At 41.5% G+C, this 19,014-nt stretch overlaps 1 protein-coding gene across 5 annotated transcripts in view; it reads left to right on the forward strand.

The window, feature by feature from the left end:
- LOC121573910 (general transcription factor II-I repeat domain-containing protein 1) overlaps positions 1–19,014 on the forward strand; it is a 52,838-nt gene that overhangs the window by 18,712 nt on the left and 15,112 nt on the right. For all 5 annotated transcript variants that reach the window (XM_041886318.1, XM_041886314.2, XM_041886315.2 and 2 more), the window contains exons 3-13: positions 3,726–3,867; positions 6,037–6,213; positions 10,560–10,746; positions 10,881–11,212; positions 11,645–11,728; positions 15,605–15,688; positions 16,031–16,214; positions 17,092–17,117; positions 17,325–17,451; positions 18,268–18,311; positions 18,717–18,797. In XM_041886318.1, coding sequence (XP_041742252.1) covers positions 3,726–3,867; positions 6,037–6,213; positions 10,560–10,746; positions 10,881–11,212; positions 11,645–11,728; positions 15,605–15,688; positions 16,031–16,214; positions 17,092–17,117; positions 17,325–17,451; positions 18,268–18,311; positions 18,717–18,797 — 1,468 coding nt within the window. The remainder of the gene's footprint in view (positions 1–3,725; positions 3,868–6,036; positions 6,214–10,559; positions 10,747–10,880; positions 11,213–11,644; positions 11,729–15,604; positions 15,689–16,030; positions 16,215–17,091; positions 17,118–17,324; positions 17,452–18,267; positions 18,312–18,716; positions 18,798–19,014) is intronic.

The raw sequence follows: 19,014 nt of genomic DNA on the forward strand, positions 1-19,014 counted from the left end.
AATATTTTCCGCTGGCATGGAATCAATACATTTTCCTGTGGCCTGGTGTGTTCTGCCAACATGGGTTTGAATCCGATCCACTGTTCTTTCAACATTCTCTCTCCTACCTTTCACCTCTATCTCTCTCTATCCAATAAATATACAAAATGCTATATATATATATATATATATACACAGTTGAAGTCGGAAGTTTACATACACTTAGGTTGGAGTCATTAAAACTCGTTTTTCAGCCACTCCACACATTTCTTGTTAACAAACTATACTTTTGGCCAGTCGGTTAGGACATCTACTTTGTGCATGACACAAGTAATTTTTCCAACAATTGTTTACAGACAGATTCTTTCACTTATAATTCACTGTATCACAATTCCAGTGGGTCAGAAGTTTACATACACTAAGTTGACGGTGCCTTTTAAACAGTTTGGGAAATTCCAGAAAATGATGTCATGGCTTTAGAAGCTTCTGATAGGCTAATTGACATGATTTGAGTCAATTGGAGGTGTACCTATGGATGTATTTCAAGGCCTACCTTCAAACTCAGTGCCTCTGCTTGACATCATGGGAAAATAAAAATAAATCAGCCAAGTCCTCAGAAAAAAAATTGTAGACCGCCACAAGTCTGGTTCATCCTTGGGAGCAATTTCCAAACGCCTGAAGGTACCACGTTCATCTGTACAAACAATAGTACGCAAGTATAAACACCATGGGACCACGCAGCTGTCATACCGCTCAGAAAGGAGACGCGATCTGTCTCCTAGAGATGAACATACTTTGGTGCGAAAAATGCAAATCAATCCCAGAACAACAGCGAAGGATGCTGGAGGAAACAGGTGCAAAAGTATCTATATCCACAGTAAAACGAGTCCTATGTCGACATAACCTGAAAGGCCGCTCAGCAAGGAAGAAGCCACTGCTCCAAAACCGCCATTAAAAAAGCCAGACTACGGTTTGCAACTGCACATGGGGACAAAGATCGTACTTTTTGGAGAAATGTCCCCTGGTCTGGTGAAACAAAAATAGAACTGTTTGGTCATAATGACCATCGTTATGTTTGGAGGAAAAAGGGGGATGCTTGCTACAGAACACCATCCCAACCATGAAGCACGGGGGTGGCAGCATCATGCTGTGGGGGTGCTTTGCTGCAGGAGGGACTGGTGCACTTCACAAAATAGATGGCATCATGAGGAAGGAAAATGATGTGGATATATTGAAGCAATATCTCAAGACATCAGTCAGGAAGTTAAAGCTTGGTCGCAAATGGGTCTTCCAAATCGACAATGACCCCAAGCATACTTCCAAAGTTGTGGCAAAATGGCTTAAGGACAACAAAGTCAAGGTATTGGAGTGGCCATCACAAAGCCCTGACCTCAATCCTATAGAAAATGTGTGGGCAGAACTGAAAAAGCGTGTGCGAGCAAGGAGGCCTACAAACCTGACTCAGTTACACCAGCTCTGTCAGGAGGAATGGGCCTACATTCACCCAACTTATTGTGGGAAGCTTGTGGAAGGTTTGACCAAAGTTAAACAATTTAAAGGAAATGCTACCAAATACTAATTGAGTGGATGTAAACTTTTGACCCACTGGGGATGTGATGAAATAAATAAAAGCTGAGATAAATCATTCTCTCTACTATTATTCTGACATTTCACATTCTTAAAATAAAGTGGTGATCCTAACTGACCTAAGACATGGGATTTCTATTAGGATTAAATGTCAGGAATTGTGAAAAACTGAGTTTAAATGTATTTGGCTAAGGTGTATGTAAACTTCCGACTTCAACTGTATATATATATACATATACTGTGCTATGAAAAAGTATTTGCCCCCTTTCTAATTTTGTCCACTTTTGCATATTTGTGATACTGAATGTTATCAGATCTTCAACCAAACCTAATATTAGATAAAGGGAACATAAGTGAACAAATAACACAACAATTACATATTTATTTCATAAACAAAGTTATGCAACACCCAATTCCCCTGTGTGAAAAGGTAATTGCCCCCTTACACTAAATAACTGGTTGTGCCACCTTTAGCTGCAATGACTCCAACCAAATGCTTCCTGTAGTTGTTGATCAGTCTCTCACGTCGCTGTGGAGGAATTTTGGCCCACTCTTCCATGCAGAACTGCTTTAACTCATTGACGTGTGGGTTTTCAAGCATGAACTGCTCGTTTTCAAGTCCTGCCACAACATCTCAATTGGGATTAGGTCTGGACTTTGACTAGGCCTTTCCAAAACTTCCAATTTGTTGCTTTTTAGCAATGTTCATGTAGACTTGATTGTGTGTTTTGGATCATTGTCTTGCTGCATGACCCAGCTGCGCTTCAGCTTCAGCTCACAGACGGATGGTCTGACATTCTCCTGTATAATTCTCTGATACAGAGCAGAATTCATGGTTCCTTCTATTAAGGAAAGTCGTCCAGATCCTGAGGCAGCAAAGCATCCCCAAACCATCACACCACCACCACCATGCTTGACCTTTGATATGATGTTCTTACTGTGGAATGCAGTGTTTCATTTTCGCCAGGCATAATGGGACCCATCTCGTCCAAAAAGTTGACTCAAGTTTGCCAAAAAGCACCTGGATGATCATCAAGACTCTTGGAAGAACGTTCTATGGACAGATTATTCAAAAGTATAACTTTTTGGACGACATGGTTCCAGTAATGCCTGGCGAAAACCATCATACCAAAGGTCAAGCATGGTGGTGGTGGTGTGATGGTTTGGGGATGCTTTGCTGCCTCGGGACCTGGAAGAAGAGTAATTGAATTGAACAATATTCTAAATGTTGATTAAGTGTACTTTGACCCACAGCAAATGTTTTAAGCTGTGTTCGAATACTCATACTAACTGTACTATTTGTGACGTAAATTGAGTATGTAGTATGCTTATTGGTCATATTATGGATATAGGTAGTATGCCAAAAGTCGTACTACATTTGCCAAAATACGAAGTATACAAGCAGTGGACACTTTCCGTGTTATATTGCAATTCTTCCGAAAATGCGCGTGGCTTCACAAAACTTTCAGATTTGAAGAAAATGGAGGAAAATATGCAGCCGAAGTCCGACGAGAGCGGATTCAAATTAATCGCTTTAACTAATTGTTACAAATGTTAAGAAAATGTTGAGCAATGGTAATGACTTTTCAAATAAGTTACACATTATGTTGGCTGACAATTTGTTAGCTACGCTAGCCTTACGAACCGCATAGCATATCATTACAGCAGTTGCTTGTATGTTAGCTAGCTACCTGATGTTAGTTGGCTACTAATACATCGAACTTGCCAGTATATTAACTATAATAATAATAATAATAATAATAATAATAATAACTATATGCTATCTAACTAACTACCCTACGTTTATTGACTTGATTATTCACATCATTCTTGGCTTAGTTAAGTGGTATAGTCGTTGTACGTTCTCAATGGACATTGTTAATGAAGTCGTAAGATGTCTAGCTAGTAATTTGTTAGCTATGTTAACAAGCTAGCAAGAAGTTACATAGCAACAACAACCACTTCCGGTAGAGAGGCAAAGCGCTAGTACACTCAACTGAAAGGATACCGTTCGTTATTAGCATACTAAAATTAACTAATAGTATGTAGTATATACTCGTTAAGTATGTAATATACAGTATGTTAGTATGGGTATTCGAACAAGCTTTAGTCTTGCTTGAGAGGTGACCTATGACCTTGTCTTTTAACCTGTTTTCCAGTGTACGGCCATGTCGAAGCTTAACGCCGAAGTGGCTTGCATCACCGTGCACGAGGACAGCGTGATCGCCGTGGGAACAGAGAAGGGAAGAGCCTTCCTCAATTCACAGATGGAAATACAAACAGACTTCCACAAGTTTTGCAGTGAGTGCTTCGCTATGTACTGGGCAAAAATGCTGAATCGGGTATAATTTGCCCAAATCACATAACACGATTAGTGTAGATTTTTCACTTGGAGCAAAAACGCTACAACATTTTGCTCACAGATCCTGCTTTTGTCTTGGAGTTGAACTTAGTTTTGTTTTTATCTGAGCCTATAAAGGTTTTGAATGAATAAAATAAGATGATCTCTAGTTTTACATTTGAGTCATTTAGCATTTGCTCTTATCCAGAGTGTAGAACCATTTTTATTGTTTGTATATCTGTAATGTATCTGTATCCATGTATCTGTATACTGAATGTATCTATATAAAAAAATAAAAATGGGGACCACAGTAGAAATACAGTGGGGGAAAAAAGTATTTAGTCAGCCACCAATTGTGCAAGTTCTCCCACTTAAAAAGATGAGAGAGGCCTGTAATTTTCATCATAGGTACACGTCAACTATGACAGACAAAATGAGAGAGAAAAATCCAGAAAATCACATTGTAGGATTTTTAATGATTTTATTTGCAAACTATGGATTGAAAATAAGTATTTGGTCACCTACAAACAAGCACGATTTCTGGCTCTCACAGACCTGTAACTTCTTCTTTAAGAGGCTCCTCTGTCCTCCACTCATTACCTGTATTAATGGCACCTGTTTGAACTTGTTATCAGTATAAAAGACACCTGTCCACAACCTCAAACAGTCACACTCCAAACTCCACTATGGCCAAGACCAAAGAGCTGTCAAAGGACACCAGAAACAAAATTGTAGACATGCACCAGGCTGGGAAGACTGAATATGCAATAGGTAAGCAGCTTGGTTTGAAGAAATCAACTGTGGGAGCAATTATTAGGAAATGGAAGACATACAAGACCACTGATAATCTCCCTCGATCTGGGGCTCCACGCAAGATCTCACCCCGTGGGGTCAAAATGATCACAAGAACGGTGAGCAAAAATCCCAGAACCACACGGGGGGACCTAGTGAATGACCTGCAGAGAGCTGGGACCAAAGTAACAAAGCCTACCATCAGTAACACACTACGCCGCCAGGGACTCAAATCCTGCAGTGCAAGACGTGTCCCCCTGCTTAAGCCAGTACATGTCCAGGCCCGTCTGAAGTTTGCTAGAGTGCATTTGGATGATCCAGAAGAGGATTGGGAGAATGTCATATGGTCAGATGAAACCAAAATAGAACTTTTTTGGTAAAAACTCAACTCGTCGTGTTTGGAGGACAAAGAATGCTGAGTTGCATCCAAAGAACACCATACCTACTGTGAAGCATGGGGGTGGAAACATCATGTTTTGGGGCTGTTTTTCTGCAAAGGGACCAGGACGACTGATCCGTGTAAAGGAAAGAATGAATGGGGCCATGTATCGTGAGATTTTGAGTGAAAACCTCCTTCCATCAGCAAGGGCATTGAAGATGAAACGTGGCTGGGTCTTTCAGCATGACAATGATCCCAAACACACCGCCCGGGCAACGAAGGAGTGGCTTCGTAAGAAGCATTTCAAGGTCCTGGAGTGGCCTAGCCAGTCTCCAGATCTCAACCCCATAGAAAATCTTTGGAGGGAGTTGAAAGTCTGTGTTGCCCTGCGACAGCCCCAAAACATCACTGATCTAGAGGAGATCAGCATGGAGGATTGGGCCAAAATACCAGCAACAGTGTGTGAAAACCTTGTGAAGACTTACAGAAAACGTTTGACCTGTGTCATTGCCAACAAAGGGTATATAACAAAGTATTGAGAAACTTTTGTTATTGACCAAATACTTATTTTCCACCATAATTTGCAAATAAATTCATTAAAAATCCTACAATGTGATTTTCTGGATTATTTTTTCTCATTTTGTCTGTCATAGTTGACGTGAACCTATGATGAAAATTACAGGCCTCTCTCATCTTTTTAAGTGGGAGAACATGCACAATTGGTGGCTGACTAAATACTTTTTTTCCCCACTGTAAGTCCCTGACTTTATTGTGCAATCCCGGTCAAGTAAAAAAAAAATCTATGTACTGTGCAAATATGTATTTTTTTTTACTGATAAATAAATCTATCAATCAATTCTAAAGCAAGTGAGAACCAGAATAGCCCAACTTTGAGTGAAACTGACAAGGTGAAAAGTAGAGATGTATCCCTTTAGTTTCTCATTCTTGATTCTTTCAGGGGTGCCCTGTCTACAAGGGCTGACCACAGTGAATGCCCATGCCAAAGTCCAGGAGAGTGAATCCAGCAAGCTTGGCAAAGAGGGCGGGCACGGCAAACAAAGGGCGTCAACAGATGCCCACTCTAACATCTTTGTCTTGAGGAAAATGGTGGAGGAAGTCTTCAGTGTGCTTTACAGTAAGAGCTTTAACATAACTCACCAAACAAATATATGTTTATAGGCCTGCGCTATCGGAATTCTTTTATTTTCTCATTTAACTTCCTAATTTCTACCTTCTCATAACTAAAATCAAATGTCAAACACATGATTGAATGTTGATATTTACAGTCATTTGACATGCAACAAAGTTTCAGATGAAACGTTCCTTTTCTAATCTCTACCTTCTCATAACTGAAAACCTATTTCTGACACGTGATTGAATGTTGTCTACATTGTCAAATCAAATCAAACTTTATTTATCTCGTGTACAGGATGCAACAGGTGTAAAACAGTCCAGCGAAATGCTTACTTACAAGCTGTTTCTCAGCATTGCAGTGTTCAAATATTAGGTCAGATGTAAAAAACTAAAACAAATTTAAGAATCAAAACACACGAGAAGTAAAAGAAACACACGAGAATGTACGCTATATACAGTGGGCTCCAAAATTACTGGCACCCCTGACTGGCAATGCACAAACAATACTTTATAATTATATTGTTTGTATTTTTTTTAGATAAACTCAAAATACCAACATGTGAGAAATACTGTACTATATTAATGTTCCAATGGAACCCACCAAAATCATTTATTGATTTAATAAAAAATCTATGTCCTCCAAATCAAGGTTTCACAATTAATGGCACCCGTTAAAGATTATTGTAAATAACATCTACCAAAATTAAACCAGGAATTAAATTCCACTTATTTAAGTTTATCTAAGTCTTAAGGAACTATATTGAGCCATTACATCACTTCCTGTTTCACTAGGGTATAAAAATGACATAACACGCATGCAATATCCCTTTGTCATCCAACACCATGAACAAAACAAAAGAACTGGCAGTTCAAAAGAGACAGATTGTTGTAGACCTTCATAAATCTGGTAATGGCTACAAGAAGATCCACAAACGATTGAATATACCACTGAGCACTGTCAGGGCAATTATACAATTTAAAAAAAGATATGGAACAGTAGAAAAACTCACGGGTAGAGGACACATGCATTTTGCCCCCCGGGATAGGGAGGAAGATGGTGTGGGAAGCAACAAAATCCCCAATAATCACTGTGAAAGAATTGCAGGCCTTGATGGTGCTTTTTGAAACCTGGTGACCCCAAGACGCCACCTCCACAACCACAGGCTCTTTGGAAGGGTTGCCAAAAGAAAGCCCTTTCTGACCCCAAGACACAGACGCAAGCGCTTGGAGTTTGCCAAACGTCATTTGAATTATGACTGGAAGAAGGTGCTCTGGTCAGATGAGACCAAAATTGAACGTTTTGGTCAGATACAGCATCTGCATGTTTGGCGTCAAAACATACGAGGAGAGGCACCTCATACCCACTGTGACATTTTGGCTGACAATCTGGTTGCCTCTGCCAGAAGGCTGGGACTTGGCCGTAGGTGGACTTTCCATCAAGACAATGACCCAAAACATACCTCAAGATCCACACAGAAATGGTTCTGTGACAACAAAATCATTGTTCTGCCATGGCTATCTCAGTCGCCGGACCTCAATCCAATCGAAAATCTGTGGGCTGAGTTGAAGAGGGCAGTTGATAAGCGCAAACCCAAGAATGTGAAGGATCTTGAAAGGATCTGCATAGAGGAATGGTCCAAAATCCCTCCAAACATTACAGGAAAATACTCCATGCTGTTATCCTTGCCAGAGGTGGTTGCACTAAGTACTAAATGAGGAGTGCCAATAATTATGAAACCTTGAGTTTGGTGACATTTATTTTGTATTAAATAATTGTATGATTTTGGTTGGTTCCATTGAAACATTAATAAAGTACATTATTTCTCACATGTTGGTATTTTGAGTTTTTCTGTAATTATATTGTTTATATTTTTGAAAGTGTTGTTTGTCCATTGCCAGGCAGGGGTGCCAGTAATTTTGGAGCCCACTGTACAATTTCCCTCGGAAAGAATTCAGAACCCTTGACATTTTCCACATTTTGTTACTTTGCAGCCTTATTCTAAAATTGATTAAATCGTTTTTTCCCCCTCATCAATCTACACACAATACCCCATAATGACAAAGCAAAAACAGGTTTTTAGAAATGTTTGATAATTTATTAAAAATAAAAAAACGTAAATATTACACTTACATAAGTATTCAGACCCTTTACTCAGTACATTGTTGAAGCACCTTTGCAGCTATTACAGCATCAAGTCTTCTTGGGTATGACGCTACAAGCTTGGCACACCTGTATTTGGAGAGTTTGCCAAAGAGCTCAATTTTGGTCTCATTTGACCACAACACTTTCACCCAGTTCTCCTCTGAATCGTTCAGATGTTCATTAGCATTAGCATTAGCATTAGCAAACTTCAGACGGGCCTGTATATGTGCTTTCTTGAGCAGGGGGACCTTGCGGGCACTGCAGGATAACAGTCCTTCACGGCGTAGTGTGTTACCAATTGTTTTCTTGGTGACTATGGTCCCAGCTGCCTTGAGATCATTGACAAGATCCTCCCGTGTAGTTCTGGGTTGATTCCTCACCGTTCTCATGATCATTGCAACTCCACGAGGTGAGATTTTGCATGGAGCCCTAGGCCGAGGGAGATTGACAGTTCTTTTGTGTTTCTTCCATTTGCGAATAATCGCACCAACTGTTGTCACCTTCTCACCAAGCTGCTTGGCGATGGTCTTGTAGCCAATTCCAGCCTTGTGTAGGTCTACAATCTTGTCCCTGACATCCTTGGAGAGCTCTTTGGTCTTGGCCATGGTGGAGAGTTTGGAATCTGATTGATTGATTGCTTCTGTGGACAGGTGTCTTTTATACAGGTAACAAGCTGAGATTAGGAGCACTCCCTTTAAGAGTGTGCTCCTAATCTCAACTCGTTACCTGTATAAAAGACACCTGGGAGCCAGAAATCTTTCTGATTGAGAGGGGGTCAAATACTTATTTCCCTCATTAAAATGCAAATCAATTTATAACATTTTTGACATGCGTTTTTCTGGATTTTTTTGTTGTTATTCTGTCTCTCACTGTTCAAATAAACCTACCATTAAAATTATAGACTGATCATTTCTTTGTCAGTGGGCAATGTACAAAATCAGCAGGGGATCAAATACTTTTTTCCCTCACTATGTAAATCATCTATTTCAGTTTTTTATTGTTAATAAATTTGCAAACACTTCTAAAAACCTGTTTTCGCTTTGTCATTATGGGGTATTGTGTGTAGATTGCTGAGGGGAAAAAAGTATTTAATCCATTTTAGAATAAGGCTGTAACGTAACAAAATGTGGAGAAAAGTCAAGGGTTCTGAATACTTTCCGGAGGCACTATATACACAAGGTCACTACCAGTATCATATCAATGTTCAGCGATACAGTGGTAGTATGTACATGTAGGCAGGGGTAAAAGTGGGCAGCAGGATAAATAAAATAATAATAATGGTGGGGTCGTTCCACGAAAAGAGTGCCCTTTGATATTTTAAGTAGAAATTATTCACCAATATTGAATGAAGTGCCCTTTAATATAGACCACAGGGAGAATTCAATCAATTAGATTATTTATGGATAAAGTCTTGCTAATGTACAAAAATTCTGCATTTTTACATGTTCCTCTGTGCACCCTCTGTGACTTCTAGGAAGATTTTAACCTACTTAACCCCAAAATGTATCCAGGTTTTCACCATTTTGAAGTCCTAGTTATTTTGTTGCTGTTATTTCATGTGATTAGTGATTCATTTACATCTGTCCCTCATTTTTTAGCTGAACTCTCGTCTTATTATTGTGAAACTATTCCTTTTTAAATATTTTCTTCAAAAGAAACATTGAACATCTAATAGTCAAATCATAGTGTAAAAGCAGGTGGAGCTTGCATTCAATTGCCACTCCCTGTTGCACACAACAAGCTTCCATTCCCCCTGTCACAAGTTTTTAATTTCATGGCTGATTTAAGATGAAATCGTCAACCTTATTACTGTCAACCCTGTAACTTTATAATAGGAACTTACTATAGTATTTTTTTTTTAATTTAACCTCTTGAGATGGGAAAACCTAGTTTTTTATGACGTTGAACATGTGCTCTTTATGCAGAATGTTTTAATTAGGTGAAATCAACAACAAGAAAATGACCAAGTTACACTTCTCAAAAGGCACCGAATTAGTGTAACGACCCAGTAATAATAATAATAGAAGCAGCAGCGTGTAAATACTATAGGTGAACGTGTGTGTGCATGTGTGATGGTGTGTGTCTACGTGTCAAACAGTCATTTGACATTTTTTAGCTTCTCACAACTTAAAGCATGTTTCTGACAAGTCATGGAATGTTGCCATTTACAGTCATTTGACTGTATATATGTGATGATTTCCCAGGTGAGGCTGTTGGGAAGAGCAACAGCCTGGTCCCTGTGCCTTATGAGTGGATCCTGAAGGACCCCAGCTGTGTGGTGGCTCACGGCCTGCCTGAGGGGATCACCCTGAGGAAACCTGCTGAGTATAACACCAAGACCTTAATGAAGATCCTGGAGCAGAGCAACCGCATCTACTTCACTGTCAAAAGGTGACCTGACTCCATACAGTACTCCATGACGTAGAAGTATAGCAGCATAAATAGGATTAATCCAGGGCTGGTCTTGTTGTTGACACATAGCTTTATCTTCTCCTGTTTCCTTCTTCTTCATCATCTGTTTATAGAGGAACAGAGGAGCCCTTGCGCGAGGCTAAGTCCAGTGCCGGCAACGTCAGCAACCACAACTCCTCCTCGGGCACCACCAAGATTCTAGCCAACCACGGCCCAGCCTCCAAGCCTTCCGCCATCGCCCAGGAAGCGCCCACTGCGTCAGTCTCGGCCAGCAACTCCATGCTCTCCAGCTTCCTGTATGCCATGCCCATGTCCTCCCAGCCGCACCCCGACGGCAAGCTGGACCTCAAGCCCACGACCCTCCTCAACCTGGACAAAGACCGGCTGGGGGCCTGGGTGGCAGGGGCGGAGAAAGGGACTGCCGCCAAGGACAGTTCTGACAATGGTAAGAGATATAACGTGACCCCACAGGAAGAAGCTGTTGCTGAGGTAGCAGATTATGGAAATCCAGGTAACTTTTTTTTTTCACCTTTATTTAACCAGGTAAGCCAGTTGAGAACAAGTTCTCAATTACAACTGCGACCTGGCAAACTCTTCACCTTTTTGAGTCACCATTCATTTTCTGTGTCTGTGATTTAATGAATGGTGCAGGGGAGTAGTTACTATTCTCCCTGTCATTTTTGTGAGTGGTTCTACTACTGGCTGTCATTTCACATAACTTATTTGCTCGAGAATCACTTTTGATTATGGGGATTTTCATTTTTCAAGATTTGCTTGACCTTGAAAGCATGCTTTAAGGCTTTAAATAGGCTTTAAAATAGGCCTTTAATGCTACCCTTGTCAGTATGTTTATCAATGTTTAATTTCTGGCGGATAGGACTCCAAGGGGAGTTGGGCCAGAGCCCTCCCAGCATCCACGTCTCCAAGCGCCTCCTGTTTTCCATCGTACATGAGAAGTCAGGTAGGCTTGAACTGGAACTGTACACAGACAGACACACCTGTAAGCCACATACTCATACCCTTTTCTCACTATCGTGTTGACCCAACCCGTTTGTGCTGGCGCCGATATTTTCCATTCACATTGTTCATGGTTGCAGCGACTATGGTGGATGTGTAACAGGTACAGCTTGGCTCAGTAGTGTGGAAAATGGTCAGAGTCTTTAGGCAGCACACCCCACCCCACCCCCCTGCCAGACAATGCATATACTCCACATCTGGGTATAGACAATATCTCAAATGTGGACTCAGTCTTAGAGAATGACTTGTTGGCTCACTTAATGGCTCTTTTTTTCATGTGAATCCCACAATGCAGTTAATTAAAGGGGAGGGGGAGGGGAATGTCAACAAGCATATCAATCAACCAATGGATTTTCCCTCACGCTATAGACTCCTCTCCTTTAAGTTGTATGACATGATTGAGAAATTAATATTATTATTTTTTACTTTGATTTCATATTATTTTCAACATTTGACATAATATGTCCAATTCTTACATATGTTAAACTCAATTCCATCATGAAATACAAAAGGTGTAGCCTATTTTGTAGCAGAGTGATATGCTTGTTCACTGGGGCAAATTTAGTCAGTCTGAGTGAGCAGGCTCAAGGTCCTCTGTAGCTCAACTGGTAGAGCACGGCGCTTGTAACGCCAGGGTAGTGTGATCGATCCCCGGGACCACCCATACACAAAAATGTATGCACGCATGACTGTAAGTCGCTTTGGATAAAAGCGTCTGCTAAATGGCATATTATTATTATTATTATTAAGGCCAGGACACCTGAGCTCCCCACATCTGGTGCCGGTGAAAGAACCCCATGAGATATTCAGTCACTACAAAGAGTCAAGACCTTGGTTTTAGCATCATAACCCCTTAGCCTGATTACCTGACTGCATCTAATTCAATAACACTTTGTTGTGGTGCTGTAATAAAAGGTTATTGTTTGCTTTTGAAAGCACTCAACGTTTCTGCTAAAACTGAACTTTTCTCTTGTCAAACTGCGACTCAGTGATATGGCATTGCCACAAGATGTTGCAGATTAGAGCGAAGCAAGACTGTGCACTCACACAGAGTATCTGCACATGTGCACAGGTATGCTTCACGCTGCGGGAACATAATAGCTGCCGGACCAAAACAGTAAATTCTTGGGTGGGCCGTCTAAGGCAATACAGTGTATTTTTATAAATAAATTTTGGGGTTGGTAAAACGCATTCAGTGTTAACTTAAAGGGCTACTTCCGCATTTTGGCAATGAGGCCCTTTATCTACTTCACGAGAGTCAGATGAACTCATGGATCAAAAAATTATCTATCTGCGTGCATTTGAAGAAAGTTGCTAACCAGCGCAAGCGCAATTGCTAACTAGCGTTAGCGCAATGACTGGAAGTCTATGGCTATGTGCTAGCACTTTGGATAAAAGCGTCTGCTAAATGGCATATATTATAAACTCATTTTTAAAAAAAACGTCCCTTTTTCAGGACCCTGTCTTTCAAAGATAATTCATAGAAATCCAAATAACTTCACAGATGTTCATTGTAAAAGGGTTTAAACACTGTTTCCCATGCTTGTTCAATGAACCATAAACAATTAATGAACATGCACCTGTGGAACGGTCATTAAGACACTAACAGCTTACAGACGGTAGGCAATTAAGGTCACAGTTATGAAAACTTAGGACACTAAAGAGGCCTTTCTACTGACTCTGAAAAACACCAAAAGAAAGATGCCCCTGCTCATCTACGTGAACGTGCTTTAGGCATGCTGCAAGGAGGCATGAGGACTGCAGATGTTGCCAGGGCAATAAATTGCAATGTCCGTACTGTGAGACGCCTAAGACAGCGCTACAGGGAGACAGGACGGACAGCTAATCGTCCTCGCAGTGGCAGACTATGTGTAACAACACCTGCACAGGATCGGTACATCTGAACATCACACCTGCGGGACAGGTACAGGATGGCAACAACAACTGCCCGAGTTACACCAGGAACGCACAATCTCTCCATCAGTGCTCAGACAGTCCGCAATAGGCTGAGAGAGGCTGGACTGAGGGCTTGTAGGCCTGTTGTAAGGCAGGTCCTCACCAGACATCACCGGTAACAACGTCGCCTATGGGCACAAACCCACCGTCGCTGGACCAGACAGGACTTGCAAAAAGTGCTCTTCACTGACGAGTCGCAGTTTTGTCTCACCAAGGGTGATGGTCGGATTCGCGTTTATCGTCAAAGGAATGAGCGTTACACCGAGGCCTGTACTCTGGAGCGGGATCGATTTGGAGGTGGAGGGTCCGTCATGGTCTGGGGCGGTGTGTCACAGCATCATCGGACTGAGCTTGTTGTCATTGCAGGCAATCTCAACGCTGTGCGTTACAGGGAAGACATCCTCCTCCCTCATGTGGTACCCTTCCTGCAGGTTCATCCTGACATGACCCTCCAGCATGACAATGCCACCAGCCGTACTGCTCGTTCTGTGCGTGATTTCCTGCAAGACAGGAATGTCAGTGTTCTGCCATGGCCAGCGAAGAGCCCGGATCTCAATCCCATTGAGCACGTCTGGGACCTGTTGGATCGGAGGGTGAGGGCTAGGGCCATTCCCCCCAGAAATGTCCGGGAACTTGCAGGTGCCTTGGTGAAAGAGTGGGGCAACATCTCACAGCAAGAACTGGCAAATGTGGTGCAGTCCATGAGGAGGAGATGCACTGCAGTACTTAATGCAGCTGGTGGCCACACCAGATACTGACTGTTAGTTTTGATTTTCACCCCCCCCTTTGTTCAGGGACACATTATTTGATTTCTGTTAGTCACATGTCTGTGGAACTTGTTCAGTTTATTTCTCAGTTGTTGAATCTTGTTCATACAAATATTTACACATGTTAAGTTTGCTGAAAATAACGCAGTTGACAGTGAGAGGAAATAGTATCCATGAGTTAATCTGACACAGGGGAAGTAGATAAAGGGCCTCGTTGCCAAAATCCTGAAGTATCCCTTTAAACAACTGAAACCAGATAGAAAGTATGTAGAAAAGATAATGGACCAATACATTTTTATATAATGTAATCTTTGAGAACTAACAATCACCAAAATAAAAGCTAAACAGTCGGAGAGAATCGAAAATCCCAAAACTATTCATTAGGAGTATGAGGCCCCTTAGACCTCGGTGAAGACCGAATTTAGCCCCGCGCCACGCTCATGGGCCAATCACGCCCAGTGCCATGCCCCCTGCCATGCCCACCAGGGTTGGGGTTAATTCCACAAATTATATTCTAATTCAATTCCTTCTCCCTGTAAATCCCATTCCAAAGTTTAGGTCAAATTCAATTCCCAATTCAATATTATCCCCAACAATTCCACAAATTCAAATTCAATTCCATCAGGCTGATCATGTAACTGTTCAGACAGCCTATCTATAATGGAAATATAGGAATACAAGTTAAAATGATCTAAAACAAATCCTGTAGTCAATTATTGATACTATGTGCATTATTTCCATTTACTGGGAAATATACAAATATTGAATTCCAATTCAATTTCAATGATTACATTTTTTTACCATTCAAATAGAATTCCAATTCAATTCCATAACTTGAAAATTGTTGAAATATGAATCGATTTTCACGTAAATTCTCCACTTCATGATTGAATTCAAGAATTGAATAGGAATTTCAAATTGATTTGGAATTGACCCCAACCTTGATGCCCACCACCTAAGCCCCTTTTTGATTTAGAAAAAAACCCTGCTAGTATACGTGGAAAGTAGACATACAGATTGAAGAACTTTATTTTTTCCATTCTCCTTTTCTTCACCCATTTTTTTATGTTTACGTTATTCTCTTTTGCGCTCAACAGAAAAATGGGACTCGTTCATTCGAGAGACTGAGGACATCAACACGCTGAGAGAATGTGTACAGATCCTGTTCAACAGTCGTTATGGTGAGATGGTCAACCACTATTTCTCAGCATGGTTTCCTATTGTAGGGCATTAGCAGTTAAACCCTTTTAGGGTTTTAACAACTTTCCGTTTTCCCAGACCCATATTAAGGTTAGCCCTAGTCCAAAAAGCATTTTCAATGGAGATTCTCTGGGAAAACATCCCTTATACAATTTAGAAAAAATGTTTTACTATAGAATGATTGTGTTTAGTCAGTTTCCAGCTGTCATTACTGCTTATAAATCCATCCATACATTATACAATTATACCCTTATTAAGACAGCATTGTAGGGCCCTCATGATTGAAGTCCATCAATGATTTCTGACAACCTCCTTATTTTCAGCGGAGGCCCTGGGCTTGGACCACATGGTTCCAGTGCCGTACCGGAAGATAGCCTGCGACCCAGAGGCCGTGGAGATCATTGGCATCCCAGACAAAATCCCCTTCAAGAGGCCCTGTACCTACGGAGTACCCAAACTCAAATGCATCCTGGAGGAGCGCCACGGGGTCCGCTTTCTAGTCAAAAGGTAAACACTGATCTGAGATCAGTCTGGGAAAAGCTGTCATTTTTCTCTCTCATTCTTCCCTCCAAAAATAAGAGATTGCACTGTAGTGTATAGTGCACCCATATAAGGGCTGCATAATACATCATACCAGGGTTGTGTTCATTAGTCTCCGAATGTTTTTTTTTTTTTTTTACTGAAACAGGGAAGAACTACAACTAATGCAGTTGTCCAATAAGAAACATGCCCAAATGAAAACAATCCTGTTTGATGAGGACCACTGTTTAATGAGCTACAAGAGCATGCACAGCATCTCATCTATCTATAATTTCCTATTTAGAAAACTGAATCAATGATGGGAGAAGTGTCAGCCCCGGCCATCTGTCGGTTAAATACCCTGCCCTCCTCCAATAGACAATGCCCCACTGACTGGTAACCACCACAGCACACCACACAGCATGGTGCCTCCTGCTCTCTGGCGTATTGAGCCAACGTCTTGCAGTCATTCAACCCATTTGATGAAATAAATGTAGATTGTGCGACAGGCTTAGTTTGAGTCAGCACCGGCATCAGCGCATGGCCCATGCACAAGGCGACATGGGCATGTCATTAATGTTAATACAATTAGAGCAGATTGAAGCTTATATTTTTATCCAAGAGTTATACACTCCTGACGTTGTTTTTGATATTGTTGTTTATTCAAGATGGCCCAGATATGAACTCTGCAGACCGTGCAGAGATGTCTGTTTAATCTCTTGAGATGTTGTCTGTTCAGTTCCGTTGTTGACATGTGCACTGTTGTTCACCAACAGTTTACTACAGGGGGCCCTCGCTACTTGACTGTTATCAATGACCAATAATCACATTTATTAACAATAACAACCCTCTGTTCTCATTCCAGAATGTTTGACGAAAGGATTTTCACAGGTAATAATGAGTATTTTTACTGAGTATACCGAGTATTTTTTCATCTTGCATTGTTGATTTCTAAAGAAGCCCTTAGCATGCCTTTTAGCAATGCCATGTCCTTATTTTTCTTCTGATACCATGGATGTTTAGCTGTAATAGCTTGCAGTGCATCATGGCTAATCTGATTGATTGATCTGATTGATTCTGTTATGTTGTGTCACAAAGCGGCTGGTAAGGTGGCCAAGGAGGAGGGGAAGCACGACATTAACTCCACCTTTGAGGACGGTTTCCCTGACAGCCTCCGCATCCCGTCGGCTGCACTGGAGCTGGTCACCAATCCTCACAGCAGCAGGTCTGTACGCAAATCCTAGGACTGAGTCAGTAATGTAGAGGGTGTAGTGACGCAAGATGTTATTGGAAATCATCCGACAAAATCTGTTCCCGCAGTGGTCTAAGGCACTGCATCGCAGTGCTAGCTGTGCCACTAGAGATCCTGGTTCGAGTCCAGGCTCTGTTGCAGCCGGCCGCGACCGGGAGACCCATGGGGAGGCGCACAATTGGCCCAGCGTCGTCCGGGTTAGGGAAGGGTTTGGCCGGCAGGGATGTTCTTGTCCCATCGCGCACTAGGGACTCCTGTGGCGGGCCGGGCGCAGTGCACGCTGACACGGTCGCCAGGTGTACGATGTTTCCTCTGACACATTGGTGCGGCTGGCTTCCGTGTTAAGCGGGTATTGTGTCAAGAAGCAGTGCGGCTCGGTTGGGTTGTGTTTCGGAGGACGCATGGCTCTCGACCTTCGCCTCTCCCGTGTCCGTACGGGAGTTGCAGCGATGGGACAAAACTGTAACTACCAATTGGATACCACGAAATTGGGGAGAAAAGGGGTAAAATAAATAAATATAGAAAAATAACAAAAATATAGAAAGAAGCTGTTCCGCAGCTGATTTAGCCAATCTGCATCCAGAGCAATAACAGACAATTAGATCAGAAGACAATACAAACAAACTATTCAACCCGTTTTGATATATTGATAGATCCATTCAGTAAATGCTACATGTCTATCACTTGGTAATAGAAGGACATAACCTGACACACCACAATTTATGTATGCCAATTCATTTATGTCATAATTTGAAATTGTGCATTCAAAAGATTTGTTTTCCTTTTCAGATCCACAAGCTCTTGTGTGAGTCTATTGGCTGAATGTGAAGCAGGTTAGTGACAAGGCAATGCTATAGCCTGCTATAGTAATACTTTCATGCAAACCCAAGACGTGAACTCTGAGGTTAGCACACCTTTTTACAGTAGTCGAACCTCAAGAAAAAGTTTAATGTTCCATATCCACTCTTTAACCGCCCCTTGGGATTCGCAAATTAACAACTTAAGCCATCTGATACGGAACATACCTACTTAAAGCATTTGAAACGCATCTATAAAAATCCAATGTCACACCTTCTGGGGGGAAGATCTGGCTTTGTCCCAAATGGAACCCTATTCCCTATATAGTGCACTACTTTTGACCAGAGCCCTATGGGCCCTGGTCAAAAGTAATGCACTATATAGGGTGCCATTGGGAGGCAGCACTGCTATATGAACTGTTTTTACTCTTACTCTTTAAGGGCCTTCAGGAGATTGTATTCCCTTGAAAAAGATTAAAACGGAGCCCCCAGATGGAGAAATCATCCAGGTGACTGTACCAGGTAAGTGGTGCGCCTCCATCATTATAGTACTTTTGAAATAGCTTTAGCTGTTAAACCAGATAGCATCTGGGGAGCGGCGAGTCAATATAGCAGAGAAATATATAAAAGGCGGTCTTAGAAAATGTTTTTCATGTTTTAAGAGGCAATAGAGTAGCAACGTGCATGCCCCACCCACCTGAGAATCTGTCTTTTTCATCTATCTATTTCCTGTGTTTGA

This window comes from Coregonus clupeaformis, chromosome 9, assembly GCF_020615455.1.
Source record: "Coregonus clupeaformis isolate EN_2021a chromosome 9, ASM2061545v1, whole genome shotgun sequence".
Taxonomy (NCBI): Eukaryota; Metazoa; Chordata; class Actinopteri; order Salmoniformes; family Salmonidae; genus Coregonus; species Coregonus clupeaformis.